Raw genomic sequence first — 22,693 nt, 5'->3', positions numbered from 1 at the left:
ACACACACACACACACACAGCAGTCTCTCTTGTACACCTCACTAAACAGTTGTAGCAGATGAATAAGACATGAACACATGATTATACACAAAATTCGCCACAGTCTGTTAAAAACGTAAACGTAAACATTGGGTTCAGAACAGGCCCCCAGCTCCCTCCGTGGGTTCGTCTATAGCTGGAAGCCTGTGAGGGGCAGTGATTTGGCCAGTCACTGCTGACCTGCCAACTGGAGAGTGTCGAGGTTTAGGGTTGAAACACTCTAGGAAGGTTGGAGACCACCTGATGACCTGTCTTCCAGGGAATCCAGGCCAAGGCTTTATCCATTAGAAATGGATTATAATTGCATCTTTGATGTATTTACAAACTCACGCACGCACGCACGCACGCACGCACGCACGCACGCACGCACACATACATACACACTCTCTCCCTCTGTCTCTCTCTCTCATTGGCTTGCACTCCAAATTGTTGAGTTGCAGAGGCTTCATGGGGCTGAGCATGTGGTTAATAGAGCACAGAGACCAAATGGAGAGATGGCCAGAGAGAGAGAGAGAGAGAAGGAGAGAGAGAGAGAGAGAGAGAGAGAGAGAGAGAGAGAGAGAGAAAAGACAGACAGACAGACAGACAGACAGACAGACAGACAGACAGACAGACAGACAGACAGACAGACAGACAGACAGACAGACAGGTTACCATGGTTATCAGAGCATAAAGAGGAGAGGGGAATGAACCCCACCAGGTGCCTCGGCATGTGTCGCCCTTTGGGTCGCGTGTGTGTGTGTGTGTGTGTGTGTGTGTGTGTGTGTGTTCGTGCGTTTGTGTGTACGTGCGTGTGTGCTTGCAGTCAGACACAGTGTCCTTGTCTTTCAGTCTATATGTGAAATCTGAACCATCTCTTTAGTAACTCCTAGCAGCTCCTATGCACTGCTTTTATCTAGATTTTCTTTTACGAACATCAAAGGATACGAAAAATACTTTATCTGTATCTGTGCTAAATCACGCTCGCTCGCACGCACGCACGCACGCACGCACGCACGCACGCACGCACGCACTCACGCACGCACGCACGCACGCACGCACGCACGCACGCACGCACGCACGCACACACACACACACACACACACACACACACACACACATTCTTTCTCTGCTCTATCTAGTGCTTCATTGGAGCTACAGTAGAGCTTATCGATAATGATGGATGCATCCAAATGTGGGCTAACCTTTAGCTTGAATGCTTCAGATGTGCAAATGTGGTTAGTGTATTTGTTTTGCATTCAGACTATTAAATCCAAACAGTAGACAACCTAGACATATACTGTACCATCTAGACCAGGGGTTTTCAACCCATTTCATATGAAGGCCCATTATTTATTCAGCATTTGAGCCACGGACCACCATTTGATAGCCTCTCTGACCCAAAACTTGGAATATTTTGTTGTCGTTGGGTAAGATTTTGTCCACAATTCCACGCTGTATTGATGTTGGTATCATTAGGAGAGACAACAGGCAAACGTTATAAACAAAAAAACAAAACAAAAAATACAATCTCTATGCAGATGTTTAATAATAATTTAACTCTTGAGACACTTATGGGTCCATTTGGTTTCATTTTACACTCCATCAAGAGTTAACTACTGTATAAGGTTCCATTTGGTTACTCACTCTCCATTTAGCTGGGGACCAACAAGGTTATCCTGAGCTCTAATGATGAAGCAATGTTTTTAAACTATAGTTCCATTTTTCTTCATAGTGTTTTGATGCAATTAGTATGGAACATATAGTTTGGGGTATTGAGACTGGAGCAAAATGAAAACACTAAAGAAATTAAGGCTGCAATCAATACATTTCATTTTTATAGTGTTTAAAGTGCTATTTTGACCAATCTATGTGGTGGAGTATGTTAATAAACATGCCTAATATCATGTGAGGTGTATCCCCTCTATTCTATATCATATGGTTAAGTAGGACCACTACTGGTTTGGTAGTGGTGCTGCCTGAATGTCAAAATTCAATTTCTCTCTCTCTCTCTTTTTGAGCGGTGCCTCACCGCTCCTAGTATGAACTATGTGTGTCCCTATTTATATATGTATGTCCGTTTCAGTACGGAAATATCGATGGGTAACATAAGGTGGCACTGTTGAGCAGCCTAAAGGGCTACAGTACAGCTGTTGAGCTTCACACTGACCACAACTACTATATAACAATAGTACAGTACAGTACAGAACAGAGTAAAGTAGTGTACACACACACACACACGCACACACACACACACACACACACACACACACGCATGCACGCACGCACGCACGCACGCACGCACGCACGCACGCACGCACGCACGCACGCACGCACGCACGCACGCACGCACGCACACACACACACACACACACACACACACAGACACAGCCTGCACCGATCAGTTCACACAGGTGTGATTTTCTTTTTAAATGTTGTCACATGACAGTTGTGGATTGCAGAATCCAGTTTTGCACAGTAAAATGTTACCACATGTTTAAAGTGAACCTTCTTACATGGTTTCCATAGCAATGGTGAAGCCACCTACTGAGGTATGAATAGGTCAAAGTTCATATAAATGATGAGTTGTGTGGGTTCTCATTGTGTCCCGATGCTTCTAAGTTGGATATTGTTGCTGTCGAGTATGTCTATTCATGAATAGACATAACAAGTAAACTTACACACAAACACAATATATATTGTGATCGTATTGAATGTGTAAAAGACATTACAAATTAAAAATGTAAATTGTACAGAAAAATACAATTACATATATTAATTATAAAAATCACACCCGTGTGAACTGAGTGGTGTAAGGTCTTATATAGACTGATCAGCTGTGGTCTGACGTAATGTCTGACGTAATGAAATCACACCCGTGTGAACTGGGTGACCCTAGCAACCATGCTCATTTTTTGGTACGAACAGACAGACAGACACGTAAACTAACAAAGCCAGTTGTAGGAGTGGTTTACACCACTCAAAAATGTAAATATATATTTTGTAAGAGAAAAGGAAAAATAAAACCCAAACATTATTAAACCTTCTTAAGGTTCATACGTGGTCCAGCCATATACAAGATTCTGACCTGGTCTTTCTTTTCGTTTTGGAGCAGGAACAGGCATCCTTATTTTGTGAACTGAAGATGAGATGAAATGACATTAGATTCGATTGATGTTGATTATATTACATTGCCACACTGCGGCTGGTAGAAATTGCTTTCTGAGCAGCGTGATGGAATGAAATAGCACACTGCGTCGTTCATGGACATGTACTGTAGCAAGAATGCAGACATCAAATAATAACACATTCTGCAATGGACAGACAGCTGCACCGTGGATGTAGCACAAACAGCCAATATGCGGAGAGAAGAGCAGGCTGTTTTAAACCAGTGGTTCTCAACCTGTGGGTCGGGACACCAGGTGGGTCCCCACATGATTCTGGGAGGTCCCCAAGATGACAGTAACCTCAGCAATCATATAATGGGGAGAACGTTAGCCCAAACTCACAATTTGTCACCATGTGGCGTGTGGTGAGCTTGTAGATCGGCTATTTAAAGAGATTTGGTGTAGGTAAAAAGTGGTACAACTTACACACAGTACAGAGACAGCTGAGGTCCAGTTTACCAAGGCTAGAGGGTTTACAGTTTAAGAGTTTAAATGCTAACTAGACCAAGATATTACTCGGCGATGATGCGACCCATTGATGAGGCATTAGCATGCACTGTAGTGAATAGTGTACTCTGAAGGATTCACAGATGATGGATTCACAGTTGGTCAAAATGCACGTTTGGCAAAACACCCCGTGAAACACTGCACTGTGGAAATGTGGACTCACTGGTGCAACATTCTCACATATCAATGGTGAGAAACGTCCTGTGTGTGTGTGTGTGTGTGTGTGTGTGTGTGTGTGTGTGTGTGTGTGTGTGTGTGTGTGTGTGTGTGTGTGTGTGTGTGTGTGTGTGTGTGTGTGTGTGTGTCCAGATGAGTCCAGCTGTTTGGACAGATGTCAACACTGATGAACTGTGAAGAACATCTGAGACTTGAACACACACGCATGCACACACGCAAACGCACAAACACATAGTACATTCAGTCCACTCTAGTGAGAGAAATATTAATCTTCTGTTTACTTTTCTCACTCTGTTTGTCTGACTTTCAATATCCTCCAATCTCCATTGCTCTCTCTCTTCCTCTCTCAATGCCTGTGTGTAGAGTCATTACTGTGTGTGTGTGTGTGTGTGTGTGTGTGTGTGTGTGTGTGTGTGTGTGTGTGTGTGTGTGTGTGTGTGTGTGTGTGTGTGTGTGTGTGTGTGTGTGTGTTCCTGCTGTACTTCTGTGTGCATCAGTTTAATGTGTGTTCGCAGTTATGTCTGTGTGTGTTTAGTGTCTTGCTGAATGAATGCCTGTATGCATTTGTATGTCTGAGTGTGTTTGTGCCAGACAGGAAATGTGAACCATGTGTGTGTTGGGGGGCCATCCTGGGCTTTAACATCAACAAGCTTGTCTTGTAGTCTGTGTCTCTGTGACAAACGTAGCTTTTACTATGGGAAGTGCACGTTCTGGAACTATACGCCGAAAACATAAACGGAAAGCATCTGTCATTCTCAACACATCTGCTGCACTTAAAAACATGCCACCGACTAATTGCTCGTGAATTGTTTAACGTCAGTCTGCGAAGGGGAAGTGAGGTGAACCAAATTGTCACATGATCCCACAACTGTAGCTAGATTCAATATTGACTACAGTCAGCCAATCTGTCTTTCTGTCTGTCTTTCCAGCTGTCTGTGTTTTACCACTGTTATTTAAATCAAAGCTTTCTGTTTCCTGCTGCCGTTTACTGTTTCCTGTCTATATGGTGGTAGTGTTTCATGAGGTTTTCTCTGTCCATTTTGTGGGGGACATTGTGTCTGTTCCACTGGGGGACATTGTGTCTGTTCCACTAGGGGACATTGTGTCTGTTCCACTGGGGGACATTGTGTCTGTTCCACTGGGGGACATTGTGTCTGTTCCACTGGGGGACATTGTGTCTGTTCCACTGGGGGGACATTGTGTCTGTTCCACTGGGGGACATTGTGTCTGTTCCACTGGGGGACATTGTGTCTGTTCCACTGGGGGACATTGTGTCTGTTCCACTGGGGGACATTGTGTCTGATCCACTGGGGGACATTGTGTCTGTTCCACTGGGGGACATTGTGTCTGTTCCACTGGGGGACATTGTGTCTGTTCCACTGGGGGACATTGTGTCTGTTCCACTGGGGGACACTGTGTCTGTTCCACTGGGGGACATTGTGTCTGTTCCACTGGGGGACATTGTGTCTGTTCCACTGGGGGGACATTGTGTCTGTTCCACTGGGGGACATTGTGTCTGTTCCATTGGGGGACATTGTGTCTGTTCCACTGGGGGACATTGTGTCTGTTCCACTGGGGGACATTGTGTCTGTTCCACTGGGGGGACATTGTGTCTGTTCCACTGGGGGACATTGTGTCTGTTCCACTGGGGGACATTGTGTCTGATCCACTGGGGGACATTGTGTCTGATCCACTGGGGGACATTGTGTCTGTTCCACTGGGGGGACATTGTGTCTGTTCCACTGGGGGACATTGTGTCTGTTCCACTGGGGGACATTGTGTCTGTTCCACTGGGGGACATTGTGTCTGTTCCACTGGGGGACATTGTGTCTGTTCCACTGGGGGACATTGTGTCTGTTCCACTGGGGGACATTGTGTCTGTTCCACTGGGGGACATTGTGTCTGTTCCACTGGGGGGACATTGTGTCTGTTCCACTGGGGGACATTGTGTCTGTTCCACTGGGGGACATTGTGTCTGATCCACTGGGGGACATTGTGTCTGATCCACTGGGGGACATTGTGTCTGTTCCACTGGGGGGACATTGTGTCTGTTCCACTGGGGGACATTGTGTCTGTTCCACTGGGGGACATTGTGTCTGTTCCACTGGGGGACATTGTGTCTGTTCCACTGGGGGACATTGTGTCTGTTCCACTGGGGGACATTGTGTCTGTTCCACTGGGGGACATTGTGTCTGTTCCACTGGGGGACATTGTGTCTGTTCCACTGGGGGGGACATTGTGTCTGTTCCACTGGGGGACATTGTGTCTGTTCCACTGGGGGACATTGTGTCTGTTCCACTGGGGGACATTGTGTCTGTTCCACTGGGGGACATTGTGTCTGATCCACTGGGGGACATTGTGTCTGTTCCACTGGGGGGACATTGTGTCTGTTCCACTGGGGGACATTGTGTCTGATCCACTGGGGGACATTGTGTCTGATCCACTGGGGGACATTGTGTCTGTTCCACTGGGGGACATTGTGTCTGTTCCACTGGGGGACATTGTGTCTGATCCACTGGGGGACATTGTGTCTGTTCCACTGGGGGACATTGTGTCTGTTCCACTGGGGGGACATTGTGTCTGTTCCACTGGGGGACATTGTGTCTGATCCACTGGGGGACATTGTGTCTGATCCACTGGGGGACATTGTGTCTGTTCCACTGGGGGGACATTGTGTCTGTTCCACTGGGGGACACTGTGTCTGTTCCACTGGGGGACATTGTGTCTGTTCCACTGGGGGACATTGTGTCTGTTCCACTGGGGGACATTGTGTCTGTTCCACTGGGGGACATTGTGTCTGATCCACTGGGGGACATTGTGTCTGTTCCACTGGGGGACATTGTGTCTGTTCCACTGGAGGACATTGTGTCTGTTCCACTGGGGGACATTGTGTCTGTTCCACTGGGGGACATTGTGGCTGTTCCACTGGGGGGACATTGTGTCTGTTCCACTTTCTCTGAATTCTAAGCAGAAACATGTTTCTATTTTCCACTGCTTTTTACTGAGGTTGTTCATTCTGCACTGTAATGATATTGTCTTACTTTTCCTGTTTTATTTGAATTCACTTTATTTTTATTTTATTTTATGAACTTTATTTTATTTTATGAAGTGTGTCTTAAACACTTTACCCTTTTTGCAAAAACATTCATACTCCAGTTTTAGGTGATAAGGTGACCACCAAAAACTACTGTCACGCCGTGGTGGTCACCGCTCCCACAAACTACAATATGCTGTCATGTCACGCCGTGGTGGTCACCGTGGTGGTCACCGCTCCCATTAACTACAATATGCTGTCATGTCACGCCGTGGTGGTCACCGTGGTGGTCACCGCTCCCACAAACTACAATATGCTGTCATGTCACGCCGTGGTGGTCACCGTGGTGGTCACCGCTCCCACAAACTACAATATGCTGTCATGTCACGCCGTGGTGGTCACCGTGGTGGTCACCGCTCCCACAAACTACAATATGCTGTCATGTCACGCCGTGGTGGTCACCGTGGTGGTCACCGCTCCCACAAACTACAATATGCTGTCATGTCACGCCGTGGTGGTCACCGTGGTGGTCACCGCTCCCACAAACGCATCTCTCAGATTTTACTAACCACCATTTCAGTGGTCACCTTATCACCTAAAACTGGAGTATGAATAAGCCTTCACAGGTCTATAACTCTCAGAGTGTACAAATGGAACCAATATGTACCCTTATGTTTTTGTCCATTTGGTGCCATTTGTAAACTTTCAGAGTTATGGGGTTCTTTGAAATTAAAACGTTTGTGAACCACTGTGCTATGCAGATAACCTTGCCTTGCTTAAAGACAGTCCTGGTTTTAAACATTCGTCTCAATGGCAGAGTTCAGAACATGTGTGTCCTTGTGTTTTCCAGGTCTGTTCCCTGCGGTGTTGAACCTGGCGACCATGGCAGACATCAGCGCCAATGCTACCTGTGGTTCCACGGGTCCAGAGATGTTCTGTAAGCTGGTGGAACACGTACCGGGTGAGCCTGCCAGGAACCAACAATGTCGCATCTGTAATCAACAGAGTACCAGGCCGTTTGGTAAGAAACGCACGCACGCACGCACGCACGCACGCACGCACGCACGCACGCACGCACGCACGCACGCACGCACACACACACACGCACACACACACGCACACACACACACACCTCCTTGCCGTCCTTGGCAGTTGTCGATGATGACATAGCTTCCTTATGCAAAGTGTCCTTACAGTGCATCAGTAGATGTTTTGTTAACAGTAGGTATACAATTGAGGATATAAACCAGTCTTCACTTAGTGAAGACTGGTTTTGTGTTACAGAGTGTTACAAGTTAGGGCGGAGGGCATGTTGGATCAGGAAGAATCAGGCAATCTCTTTCAAGGTTCAAGGTTAGCTTTATTGTCCCTTGCGGGAAATTGGTTTGCAGCCAGATCATAGTAAAAAATACACACAACAACAACATTCAATACAAACTACGATCTAAGAACAGGGCACTATAGACAGAGAATTCATAACATTCAATAGTAGCAAAGTCAGCAAAAGTGCATTAGTGGCAATAAGTGCAAAGAGGCAGGAATAAAGTGCTATCTGCTGTTCAGCAGTTGAATAGCAGCAGGACAAAGGATAGTTTGAACCGATAAGTCTTTGTAGTGGAGCTCCCTCAGCCGACGACCTGAGGGCAACAGTTCAAACTCAGACCGAAGTGGGTGATCTGAGACCTCCAGGAGGGAGGAGGCTCTCTTAAGCATCTGCCTAAATGTCTGGTATGCCTTAACTCATTGACAACCACTAAAACCCCCAGCGCTGTCAGCTACCGCCACCATAGAGAGTGCTCTATTTCACTTGGAAAACAAGACCGTTTCCGGTCCCATAAAAACAGTTAGCGAATGTATAGCTAATGTGATCATCGTCTATTTAAGAGTCTTCAGAAGCGTTAATATTTTAACCACATGGTAACACCGATTTAGTATTGAGCCACTGGTGCAATGGGATTTCATGAAAAACACGTTCATTAAGTCCTTGCCGTTCAATGAGTTAAGGTGGGCTTGCATTACAAGATAATCATTGATATTTGGGGTCGGAAATGAATATCGGGCAAGATTATCCTATAGTGCGAGGTATTCAAAGATTCAATATTAAGCCTCCCAATTTGCACACAGTCGATCGGGCCGTCCCAAACATTTTGAAATATGTTTAATATTTATCTTGAAGATCACTACTCTTGTCTCCCTCACGGGGAGAGTGAAGGGAGAGGCATGCAGTGTACAATGAGACAGATTTGAGGTGAGGTGAATGAGAGGATGTTTGACATGACGACTGGTCATAACATCCTTTTATGGGTGATATATGTGGCAAGAAGAACCCGGCTGTACAGTAACGTGTCTCGTTTTCCCGGACGCTTCCCCGTTTTTCCTACCCGATTTCGCACCAGTGAGGGGAGGGAGGGGCAGGGGGGAAAGGCGACGGCCCTATAGTTACAGTTAGTTGAATCGTCAAAACTCACTGATCATCCATTTATTCCATCAGATTAGACCATAGACCATTTTATGATTTTATCCACAATGAAAACATTCTCTGAGGTAAATGAGTTAGTGTACATTTCCCATAATAGCCTATAGCCACTATAATGTTTTAGTTATTACATAACCTACTATGCTACTGGCTGTATTCTTCTTAAAAGAGCATTCAGTGATTTGGGTGATTTGGAAACCCCCCCCGGTCCACCCCGGTAACAAGATGTGCACATGCACGCACTACAGTGGGGGGGACACGAAACAGTCCAACAGTACACACACCAAGGCCCGCCCGCTCGATCATGATTGGTGGAAGGCCCCTCTCTATCCTGATTGGATGAAGGCTGGGCCACCTTGCCAAAAACGAAACCTAAGGTTTTTTGACCCCCAGGGGTCAACTGGGGACAGGGAGGAACTCCTTATATGGTCAGCACATTCTATAGTAGGGAGGATTATCACAACAAAACACAAAAGAAGTGATATTTGAATTAAGTGAAATCACTGAATATACCTTTAAATATAAAAAGATAATCCTATGGAAAGGCTATATTATTTTACTTATATTGACCAATTTATTATAATTTAGTTTAGCCGTTTCATAAATATTATTTGTAGGCTACTGTCGTAGAAGTTTATAATAGTTAGAGAAATTCGAAGTTTCAACACTAAAGTAGTAGGCTAGTTTTCCCCAAAGTTTTTATGTGTTGTTTCAGTCATAAGCGCAGGTGCTTCACGTTCCACAGCCGTCTGCCTTGACTTCTGTGTGTGCTGACTGCGGCGGGCACGGTGTGGGCTAGCCCCTCCCTCCCCTCACTGGTGCGAAACCGGGTAGGAAAAACAGGGAAGCTTCATGGACATATCACAACCGTTCGTCAGTTGCCACTGTCTGCAACAGTAAAGGTCTCCGTTGTTTACATCTCCCTCCACAAGCGAGCACAGCATGTTTGCATTGCTCCGGCAAGCCCTATAATCCTATAGTGCAATCCTGTAGTGCGTGATACTGCATCATTTAAACATGATTAGCCTGCAGTGTCTGATGCTATACCAGATTTCCAAATTGTTTAAAGCTGGAGTGCCGTGATTTTTCTCCCCCTAAAACATGGTCATCAGGTACTATGATTATACTAGGAGGAAGATTTCTTTCAAAACAGTGTACAGAAAGTGTTAAAATGATGTTTTAATGTGGTCACACCCACCAGTTCAGTATACCTGGTTTTCACCTTAGCACCACCCACCTGAACTTAAGCCTCGCCCACAGCTGTTGTTGTATGATAATGTGGGAGGGGTTAGTGGAGGGGTTAGGGTTATGATGTCACCAAAATGGTGTTTTTTCAATTGGGCCTTTTGACTCAAAGGCTTCAGCTTTCAGGAAGAAATAAAAAATCCGTCTGAAGTGAGTGGTACTGTACTGTACTGTACTGTACTGTACTGTACTGTACTGTACTGTACTGTACTGTACTGTACTGTACTGTACTGTACTGTACTGTACTGGAGATGTATCATCTCGTTTTCGAGGGGGTCCAGCAACATCCAGCAAATACAGAGCAATACAGTAGACAAAAACATTACAACAAATACATCCTTGCATACATTACAAAACAAAACAGAAAGCTCTCCCAAGCTGGCCGCTCCCACCCCACCTAATCACCCAGAGAATAAGGCACTTAATGCATTACAATACTCATATAATGAACATACCGGTAGATCAAAAATCAGAAATCAAATAAAAATCACACCCGTGTGAACTGAGTGGTGTAAGGTTTTATATAGCATGATCAGCTGTGGTCTGACGTAATGTCTGACGTAATGAAATAAGGTAAGGTATTATATAGCCTGATCAGCTCTGATCTGACGTAATGAAATCACACCCGGATGTGATTTCACAACTGGCTTTTTCTGCGCAGAGAAAATGACCACGGTTGCTACGGTCATCCAGTTCACCCGGGTGTGATTTAATTACGTCAGAAATTATTTTGAACATAGCAACCATGCTCATTTTTTTATGCACACAAAAGCCAGTTGTAGGAGTGGTTTACACCACTCAAAAAACAGACTGTTACATACGTAGTATATTACAAAGTATATGTAACAGTCTGTACTGTACTGTACTGTACTGTACTGTACTGTACTGTACTGTACTGTACTGTACTGTACTGTACCTCGTCCCTGGCCTGTGTGTGTCTGTGTCTGTGTGTTAGGCTGCGCAACAGTGACACTTGGCGTGAACAAACGCTATTTCCGTGCTCGGACACAGCCAGGGACAAAGGGACACAGCCACACACATAGCATGTCTATAGGAGTGGTTGCACCAAAATACACAGGGAAGACATATTTAAATATTTTAACCACACCTGGGGGTCTATTAGTGTAATTTTAACTCCATAGACAAATGCAAAACAGAAAAAGTACAAAAATCACGGCACTCCATCTTTATGGTTTTAAAAGTCCTGTAATATGAGACCAGTTTGAGTGTGGAGAGAGCTTCATCTGTGGGTGCGTATAGCCAGTCCACTGACTGGAGTGTTTCTGGAAAGTACTTCATGTAGGTGGAGATAAGCCAGTATTCAGGCACTGCCATTTGGATACCTGTACTGGATTACTCCCCAGTTATTATCTCCTCCAGGCCGAAGGCCAAGAACAGAGATTGTCTGTCTGTCTGACTGTGTGTGTGTGTGTGTGTGCCCAAACCGCTGGACCGCCCAGCGTCAAACCTTTTGTGCACACCGCCAGTAGGCCAGGGAAGACACGTCCAGCCCAAATCTTTCAAATTAAAGATCACTTTGACTTCAGCAGAGGTTGGTTTAATTCTGCTGGATATTTTAGGGTTTTAGGGTGACTCAATTCATGTAAATGTAAAGGTTCAAATAAACTTTGAAAAAATGTAATAATGTGCGCATGAATGGGTGTATGCTACCTCCGCCTGTTCACATGTTTGTGTTTCTGTGTGTGTCTGTGTGTGTGTGTGCGTGTGTGTGTGCGTGCGTGCGTGTGTGCGTGTGTGTGTGTGTGTGTGTGTGTGTGTGTGTGTGTGTGTGTGTGTGTGCGCGTGCATGCATGTGTGTGTGTGAGTGTGTGCGTGCGTGCGTGTGTGCGTGCGTGCGTGCGTGCGTGCGTGTGTGCGTGTGAACAGAGAAGCACCCTATTGACTATGCCATTGATGGGACTAATCGTTGGTGGCAGAGCCCCTCTATCTCGATGGGAATGGAGTACCACCATGTCACTGTTACCCTGGACCTTAAACAGGTGAGCACACACACACACACACACACACACACACACACACACACACACACACACACACACACACAGAAATGGCAATGCATTCTCACTCCAAGGAAATGTCGGAATTCGGGCCAGGCCATTGTGCGGGAAATAAAAAATGGATTACAATAATTTTACATTATATATTATTAGTAACATAATCAAATGTTAGAGCTCATGATTCAGCTAGTGAGTGTCCGACTTGAGCCACATACAGTACGCACGCATGCAGGCTGGGTCAGTAGGCACGTTGCTCAGACGAAATACAACATTTAGAGTTATAAGTTATGGGTTAGGGTTGGAGTCATTATAAACACAGTTTAGAAAAATAGAAATCGCTTTGCCAGGTTCCAGTGAAATGCAAATGATCCCATTAACTTGAACAATGATGGTCTCCAGGTGGTCTGGAGTTGTTAAGAACTTCTCTGCCTGTGGGAGAAAGGGTGAGAGTGGTCAATTTAGCCAAAGATGTGGCATAAATTAACGTCAGGGATGGTATGATGATGCCTAATTTCATATTTAGAAAACGTTTCAGATGGGGAAAAACAATTTAATCGAGTATCTGGGAAAGATTATGGAAGGGGAACTTTCTGAGACATAATTGCCAAACAAGTTTGCAAGTACGAACATATTTGTACCCCCCAGCTATGGGATGTTATCAGCTAAGTACGAATATATTCTATAAACTTCTGTTCAAAGTCGGATTTTCAAAGCCTTATAACTCTGTAAATACGAGCGTTGTCCATGGTAATCGCCATCCATCCAATGTTCGGATGTCATTTGTGATTTTGTCCCGCATCGCTCCCGACATGTACATAAACGTTTCTGGCGAAAGGTAAACAGTGTGAGCTAATGCTAATGTTAGCCGATGGTTACAGTGGTGGTGTGGAGGCTGGTCAACAGGATGTGGAAATCACTGGATCGGCTGGCAAAGGTTAGCTACACTTTGCTGCCTCCTAACGTGGCAAACAAACAGTTAATGTAACATTAATGAAGAAAAACTAAAGTAAAACAAATGATAAGGTATTTTGTCATATGTTTTCATAGTGATACCGATAAATAGCAATTTAAATTGTACAACGGGCCCAGGCGGTGGCGTAACCGTCTGGGCACCCGACTGGTAATCCAGTCGCAGTGTGCCGCGGGTTCGACTCCCGAGCCCGACACGGCCTTTACTGCATGTCTTCCCCCATCTCTCTCCCGTTTCCTGTCAGCCTACTGTCTGTCCCTTCAAAAAACCAATAAAAGGCGTAAGCCGCAAAAAAAATATCTTTAAAAAAAAAAAAAAAATTGTACAACGTTGGTTCCATTGATCCAAGCACCTGCACAATAGATTGATTGATCATTAAAATAAACATGCTCTGTAAATGCACGCGGACCACCCATCTGACCACTTAACAAGTCGTGAGATGGCTGGGCCGCGAACACTTTAAAGATTTTAAAGTGGGCCCCTATCCAGAAAAAGTTGAGAACCATTGTTTTAATTAATAGCGTCTTTCGTCAAGTTTACTTTCGAGGCGTGATTGAATTGATAATTACAATGTGATGCTGAAAAGGGAACAGTGAAACGTCCTGCACTCATTAAGATACATTAGCCGCTTAATTGCTTCCATTATGTTGGAAGACAACTGGATCCAGAATGGAATGAAAGAAAGAAATTCAATTAAACTTGAAGGGCTAATTCAGATACTAAACTGAACCGATGATTCATCTATGCTCCATCATAATTATGATAGTGGGCTGGATGTGATGCCATATTTTCGACAGGTGACGCCGTCTTACTCACTCAGGAGCATAAACTATTATTCTTTTTTTGTTCATTGGCTTTGTTTCATCACGTCCAATTTCACTTGTTTGTCCTGTATTCCGCATGAGTTCTTTTTCCTGATTGGATGAAATTGGTATCCCAAGACCTGAAAGTATTTTCTTCTAAGAGCTGGAGAGACGGGGAGAACCCTGTTACTGAACAACAACATGGCCCTCAAAGTGGGGTCCATGACTCTCAAAGGTGTGTTCCCACCAATGCGCGAACGAGGCAACGTGAACGAAGCAATCCGTCACGTCGGTATCTTCGCTCCAGCTGGAAAAATCCAACGATGCGACTTTCCATTTGTACATTCTTGGAGTTATGGGGTCTTTGATATTAAGTTTGAGAACCGCTCCTGTAGAAATCAGAATAGAGCTATTGACACGTTATTAAACGTACTTAACGCTTGTTTTTGCAGTGTAGCGATGCTGTGTGAGAGATGAACAGAAAGAGAGGGAGGGGAAAAGAGGAGTGAACAGAGCAGTGGGCTCGTGTCAATCTTCCTCGCTTGCATTCATTCATCACAGAGGATGTAATTATGGCGGTGGACAGGAAGTGTACCAGCGGCCATCTTGACATGTTAATGACTCCAGTCCCATCAATCACACCTGTCAGTACAGTGCCACTAACGCTGAATATATACACACTCCACACCCACCTGGTAGCACGCACGCACACACACACACACACACACACACACACACACACACACACACACACACACACACACACACACACACACACACACACACACACACGCACACACACACAAACATACATGGTATGCACACACGCATGCACGCAGTGCAGTAGACACAAAAACACTCTGAGATAGAGAAATCAAAAGAAAAACAAAAAGTCTAAATTGATGGCTTGGATAGATGAAAAACAACAGCTGACGTATGAGACGGTGATTTTCCCTCCTGCATTCAAAGCATTTGTCACAAGCTGGCTCAGTAAAACACTGTCTTTTCTGTGTGACTGCACACAAACTTAGCTGTCAAACTGCATTCAAGGAGACATGTGCTGATTCACACCACATATTGCATACTGCTTTGGTGTGAATTGGCTCTTAGAAGTCAGGCTAGTGTGTTTTAGAGCAGTAATTCTCAACTCCTTTTTTTGTTGTGGTCATTTCAAGGACCCCCAATTTGATATTCATTAGTCCACAGACCTTTTCTTTTTTGAGTTGAGTGGTGCAACCACTCCAAGGAACAGCAATGTCCGTGTTCAACTATGTTTGTGTGGTTCAACTATGTTTGTGTGTGACTATGGTCCTCATTCACAACGGCGTTTACGCTCATACCGTTACGTAACGTGAGCGGAGCGTGAGCGGACAGGCATTTACGTGGATTCCCACATTACGTGGGAATTCATGAACTTGAACGTGAACTTGACGGTGACGTCGGATGGTCGGAATCTCCGCTAAAAGCTGCGCCACCTCAGAGGGTCGTGTACTGCTTGCGTAGATTTATTCAGAAGGCTTTAGTCTTCATGCTGAATCAATTAAAAGTCCCCAAATCTCAGATAAAATATATAGGCATGTGTCCAAAACACATAAAAAAATGATAGCTTATATAAAAGCCAAGTATCACTTGGATGCCTAAATGCATGCATTCTAGAGGCAGGTTAGCCTAGAGTCCCATACAGAAACTGCCCCTGCAAACCCGACACCTTTTTATTTATTTATTAGGATATTTCTAGCATGCGCGATTGCGCTGCACTTGACAGCTTTCTACTCGCAGTGCAACGCGTTGTGAGCTTGTAGATCGGCTCTCGCGGACTTGCGCTGCATGTTAAAAAACAAACTCACAATTATAATAAGAACATACATCATTTTAATATGACGACATCATCATAAATGAACCTGCACTTAGATCTGACAAAGAGGAGGCTACCCGCCGTATATGGTTGAAATTTTAAATAGCTATAGGCCTATGCCTACGTGTCCATGATCAGAACAAATCCATTCTCCACATGGCATTCAGACAGATGACAGTGAGATGATATTAATCTATTCCCCGCATGAATCAATGCAGCTCTGATAAAAATATCGGATATATGTTTTACCTCTGCAAAGGTGTGAGTGAGCAATTGTTCAATAGAAAAGAAAAGGCTTTATAATATAATTGCCAAGTATACGCTAGCTTGCTGCCTTGGTCCCGAACTTAAATAAATAAATGGCCAAGCTGCATTTTATACCGTAAGTCAGCTTGACATTGCTGCAGCGGTGCGGAGCAGCGTTCACCGTTTTGTAAGCTTGGGAAAATGATTTATATAGTTTAATGGTAGGCTATAGACAATATAAAGAATCACGCACAAACGTAATGGTATATGGATGTAAAAAAAGAGACTGCAGGTGGTGGTCGTCGCTCCGGCGCTTGACATGGTCAGATAATTTTATTTTAATTTCCTAATATAGCCTAATTTCTTTCCAGCAATCATTTTTAATTTTATTTGTGAAGCCACTATACTGGAAAATATCATTATTTTGTTGCATTCCGTCAGGAGGACGAGGACCTCTATTTCGTTTGAGCTGTAAGGCCTATAGTTCTTTTTTGTTTTTTTTACTGCTGTCTGCTGAGTCATGCTTGACGCCTTTTATGGTGTGAAATGGGGCGTGGGTCAATGCAAATGAAGTTATCCGCTGATTTTCCGATCATTTGGCACCCGCTCGCATTCACCTGCGTACCTCACAACATACACCTGCGTACCTGTGGTACACACCGCTCTTTGAATTGCACGGCAAAACAACGTTGCGTGATCGGAAGGAATTTCCCGCATTTGTTTACGCTTCCGTTACGCTTCCGTTACACTTGGCGTATTTCTCCTTTGTGAATGAGGACCTATGTGTGTGACTATGTGACTATGAGCACGAGTACCAATGAGTACCAAAAGTGGCGCTGTTGTGCCAGAAACGGAGAGAGAGAGATAGTGCTGCACTGTTGCCTGCTAATGAGAGAGAGAGAGATAGAGAGGGGGGGGGGGGATTTGCACCACTCAGTTCACACGGGTGTGATTTTTAATCTCTGTGACCCCAATCTACACTGCAGCATCCTCAGTGTTAAAGGTGCACTATACAGTATGTAACTGTAATGTTCTACCCTGGATTTGAACCTGGCACGGGACTCCTGCACAATTGTGCTGACATTTTTACCACTGAACTAATATAGCCTGCCTGTGGAGAAGTGGAGAAATACAATTTTTAACTTCAAGGACAAAATTCATGTCAAACCAGAAACAGGATTATTGTGTTAAAGGTCATGTCCAACCAGATACTATAGGATCTATAGGTCTCAATGGAAGAGCAGCGATACAAAATACAACCAGATACTATAGGATCTATATGTCTCAATGGAAGAGCAGCGATACAAAATACAACCACCAATAAAAACATACTGTACCATGCAGATTGGACAATATTACATTTTATTCAACCAAAGAAACAAATTGGACCTGTAAGGGTCCATTAGGACCCCTGGTGGTCCCCACACCCAATATTGAGAACCAGTGTTTGAGAGCGATGAATCGTGTGCGCGTGCGTGCGTGCGTGCGTGCGTGCGTGCGTGCGTGCGTGCGTGCGTGCGTGCGTGCGTGCGTGTGTCTCTATCTGCCAGTCCAAGAAGTGAAAGCTATTTACCCTCCACTGCACTGAATTTCCCTTGCGACCACATAGTCATCTCACTCAGAAAACGACAGTGTTTGCTTGTGTGCGTGCGTGTGTGTGTGCGTGCGCAGTTTGGTTATTGCCTGTGACACCGCCACCCTCATTTCCTTTCTGGTTATATCATTGAGGCTCTATGGACTGAAAGGCTGCATAATGACAGGAAGCTCTGTGTGTGTGTGTGTGTGTGTGTGTGTGTGTGTGTGTGTGTGTGTGTGTGTGTGTGTGTGTGTGTGTGTGTGTGTGTGTGTGTGTGTGTGTGTGTGTGTGTGTGTGTGTGTGTGTGTGTGTGTGTGTGTGTGTGTGTGTGTGTGTGTGTGTGTGTGTGTGTGTGTGTGTGTGTGTGTGTGTGTGTGTGTGTGTATCCATGCGGGGACGGGCATTCCCCAAATTCCCCACAAGGACAGACCTGTCAAAAGGGACCTTGTGGGGACATTCTTCAGCTCCCCTTGAGGGAAAAGGTCATGCTCATGGCTGAGAAAGACACTAGAGCTAAGGTTACAATGGGCAAAAGATTCAGGGTTGGTTTCAATGGATTGGGGTCAGGGTTAGGATTTGACATTTGGGTGTTGGGCTTACGGTTAAGGGTTAGGTTTAGGCTTGAGGTTCGTTTAGGATTGATGTTAAGGGATGTGTGTGTGTGCGCGTGTGTGTGTGTGTGTGTGTGTGTGTGTGTGTGTGTGTGTGTGTGTGTGTGTGTGTGTGTGAGATATCCTGCTACCATAATTTACAACAGCCACTATGGAGTCCGGGGGAGAGTTAGACTGGGGTCTCATCGCTCATGCATGCTCCAAATAATTACACATTTTCCACAAATCTTCCTCAGTATTCTGGCAATGATAATAGGCGTTTCTGCAGCCTTAATGACCTTCCACCATGTACAGTAAGCATAACATTGCCTTATTACGCAATGCCTCCGCTGGCTACTTCCTGAAGTGGTGCAAAGTCATTTCGTCATCATTTTAGGCCCCTCCTCTTTTAGTTATTATTATTATGGTGATGCTGTTGTGATTGGACTGATTTAATCAGCCAATTCCGATCATCAGTTATTGAGCTGGTATGTGTCAGAATGATCAGTCAGCAGAGCTAATGCTCACAGGCAAAACAGAAGAGAAAAACACAGCAAAACCAATGCAGTCTCCATGAAAAGCCTTGACGGGAAGAACATTACAAAATTCTTCAGGTATTAGAACAAGGAAAAGTAAGAACGTTCTACAGAGTAAAATGTGTGTGTTGTATGACGGTGTCACGCACCGGAAATAGCTGAACTACAAGCTCACAATCCGTCACAGATTCCACATGTTGTGAGCTTGTAGATCTGCTATTTACGGGGTGCGACACCATCATACGAGGAAGTATACATCAGGCCTAAGGATGAAAGGTCTGTAATTGAATTTGCACCATCTTTGATCAGTCACTTTCAGTTGTTACGATCTGGATGAGGTTTGTGACCCATACGTGGAACTACATCAGAAAGTCTTGGTAAAAAGGACCCCATCGGGGGAACTGGCTGTAACTCCAGCAACTATTAATGACACTTTTAAAGCATACTGTTCAGAGCGGTACACCTTGCAAGCCCCAGCGGACAATTCCGACATGATAAGATTTCTGGATATCCTGGAAATTCCATCTGTACTTTGTGGCCGCGACCAGCGACACTTTAGTTGTGAGGCATGAACATCGCCGTTTTGATCAGGGCCTCAATCTCAGTATATATATATATCAGTATTCTGATGTTGACAGACTGCATTACGTGAAGATGTGGCCCCCGGGATACCAGTTGCCCTATGATAAAATTGGTCCTTTAATCCTCAGTGTTGTGACAAATATAAAACCTGGGACGTGAACTGAAAAGTGCTGTGAACTCTTTAATGGTTTTAGCGCTGCAAAAGACAACTTTATTTGAGAATGCTAATCTTGTTTTGTTTTCCTCTGCAGTCTGATCAAAGCCAGGATTTACAAGAGATTGTCTGATTTCTTGTGCAGGATAAATCCTTTAATTTCAAAGGCTTTATGCCAAATTGATACTTTGGTGTGCGTGCATGTGTGGGTGGGTGCGTGCGTGCATGCGGGGGTGTGTGTGTGCGTGTGTGCGTGTGTGTGTGTGTGTGTGTGTGTGTGTAAATCTACCCTTTTCACATTGTTTAAGATTTACACACACACACACACACCCACACACACACCCACTAAGGCTGTCCCCAAACATTCAAGGTTCGAATGTTCGCTCGTTAGGGTTGGCACTCGAATCTTAATTAATGGGCTTGAACCATTCATTTTTTTTATTTTTATTTTTTTATTAAATAAAAAATATTATTTTTTTCCCCTTTTTTTATTAACTCGAAAATATATCTCGGCGAGAATGCGATATATAAAAAAAACGTAAGTTTCTAGTGCATTCCTGTCAGAAGTTATGATTTTTTAAAGAAATATCACTAGTTCTGCTGTCCTATCTCCCGTGTACATTAATTTGCTGATTGGCCTACAGCTGAGGTGATTGACCTTTCTCACCTTGTTCTGTGAGAACAAAAGAGTTCCATTGAATGGAATGTCTGACGTGTCTCTCTCACACACACGGACACACACACACACACCAGCATGATCGCTGACAGGGGAACCGTTCTTAGCAGCCATGATATATCAGCATATGCTCTCTAGCATCACATCACAAAAAGCAGGGAACTCTGATCATTGTTTCATCATTGCAAAACGGATACACAGGTGGAACAAATAACGAGCAATATACGCTGTTTTAGCTGCCTGCCAGCAAGCTCACATGAGCTTGCAGATCAGCTGTTTTCGCGGAGCCACTTGACGGTGTGTGCGTGTGTGTGTGTGTGTTGGGAGAGACGAGAGAGATTGATAAAGAGCAGGGGAGACGCGCTGCGCTCTGATCGAGACGGATATCTCAAAGGTTATTTTTTAAATTAATTAGAAACAAATGGTCCGGATGTTCCCTCGAAAATTCCTGCCGAAGTTCGAGTCCTAAAAAAAGGGCTAAGGTACAGCCTTAACACCCACACACACACACACACACACACACACACACACACACACACACACACACACACACACACACACCGACACACACACAGAGACACAGAGACACATCATGTCTGTATGACTTGTTTTAATAGGGACTCCTTTACATTCATTCATGACCTTTATTGTCTCCACCAGGCCGAAGGCATGGGGAGAGAGTATGTTTTGCACTCCGTCCGTCCGTGTGTCCGTCCGTTACCAGCTAATCTCCGTCACCGTTAACCCGATCGATGCCAAACTTTGCAAACACATTCCCTAGATGCCAACGATGAACCTCTGCCCCAAATTTTCCAGAACGGCCTGTTATCGCACCACCAGGAGGCCGACTTTTATAAAAAAAGAATTTGCTATTACTCCTCCATATTTTATTCAAAAATCCCGCAAATCGTTACACAGTATCTCTATAGTCATGTGCTCAAGACGGATCTGTCCGATATTTCATATTCCATCCTAATTGGCTAACATTGGCTTTCAAAGTTTGCAGGATTGGCCCGTTTTGAACAAAAAACCTCAAATAATGAACACACACAATATATCCCACCCTTTTCACATTGGCCTGTTATAGCGCCACCAACAGGTGGATTTTTTTGCAAATCATCCAATTGCCATCAAAGGCATATAAAGAACATATGGCACCCTTTTCACATTGGCTTATATAGCGCCACCAGAAGGCCACAACCTGACCTGCCCTGGTGGAGACCTGTGCCCAGTCTCCAGTTACATTATGAGTTGCTACAGCCTGCACAACCAAGTTTTTCACCCACCTTACTTGTAATGTGACAATAAAGATTGATTCAGATTCTGCTTATTCTTGCTATAGTGGGGCTAGTCAGTTGCTTGATATTACAACTATTTACAACTTGTCTATGAACTAGTTTATTAATGCTGAGGGGTTTCCATTTGAAGCAACAATAAAAGCCAGCTGGTGCGCCTGCAAACTGTTTAGTGCATATGTCTGTCTGGCTCGTCAGTTTCTGATTGCACACTTACCAAACCAAACCAAACCATGGAGATCTGCAATGAAAGACAGAAACAGAATCAATGGAATCGGATTCATTAGCATACTGTATACCCTCTCCATACCACGCCTCTCCGATCTACTGTGTGTGTGTGTGTGTGTGTGTGTGTGTGTGTGTGTGTGTGTGTGTGTGTGTGTGTGTGTGTGTGTGTGTGTGTGTGTGTGTGTGTGTGTGTGTGTGTGTGTGTGTGTGTGTGTGGGTGGGTGGGTGGGGGTGTGGCCGTGCGTGCGTGCGCGTGATTGCCCTGTATGTACCAACTAAACAGAGTGCGAGGCTACAGTTTATCAGGCCAGAGAGATGTGAGCACATTTCCATGTGAATGGACTGTAAACACCAGCTGTTGGGTTTAACCACTGTCTCCACTGCGTCCAAATCGCACCGAGATCAAATGGATTCTTCACAGCCCATTTAGCGCTAGACAAGCCTCAGACCATACGTGTCACAGAGCTAAAATGGATGGACTGGGCATTCCCCCTGCAAATCAACATTTTGAGTGCTCACTTGGCTTGTTTGGCTCACAGT

General features: G+C 44.7%; 1 protein-coding gene across 10 annotated transcripts in view; it reads left to right on the top strand.

Moving 5' to 3' along the window:
- lama2 (laminin, alpha 2) overlaps positions 1–22,693 on the top strand; it is a gene marked incomplete at its 3' end in the record, with an annotated part of 276,178 nt that overhangs the window by 56,329 nt on the left and 197,156 nt on the right. For all 10 annotated transcript variants that reach the window (XM_079525878.1, XM_079525885.1, XM_079525883.1 and 7 more), the window contains exons 2-3: positions 7,754–7,924; positions 12,512–12,624. In XM_079525878.1, coding sequence (XP_079382004.1) covers positions 7,754–7,924; positions 12,512–12,624 — 284 coding nt within the window. The remainder of the gene's footprint in view (positions 1–7,753; positions 7,925–12,511; positions 12,625–22,693) is intronic.

This window comes from Electrona antarctica (genome assembly GCF_951216825.1).
Source record: "Electrona antarctica genome assembly, chromosome: 17".
NCBI lineage: Eukaryota > Metazoa > Chordata > Actinopteri > Myctophiformes > Myctophidae > Electrona > Electrona antarctica.
This window is presented reverse-complemented; position numbering and strand designations above follow the sequence as displayed.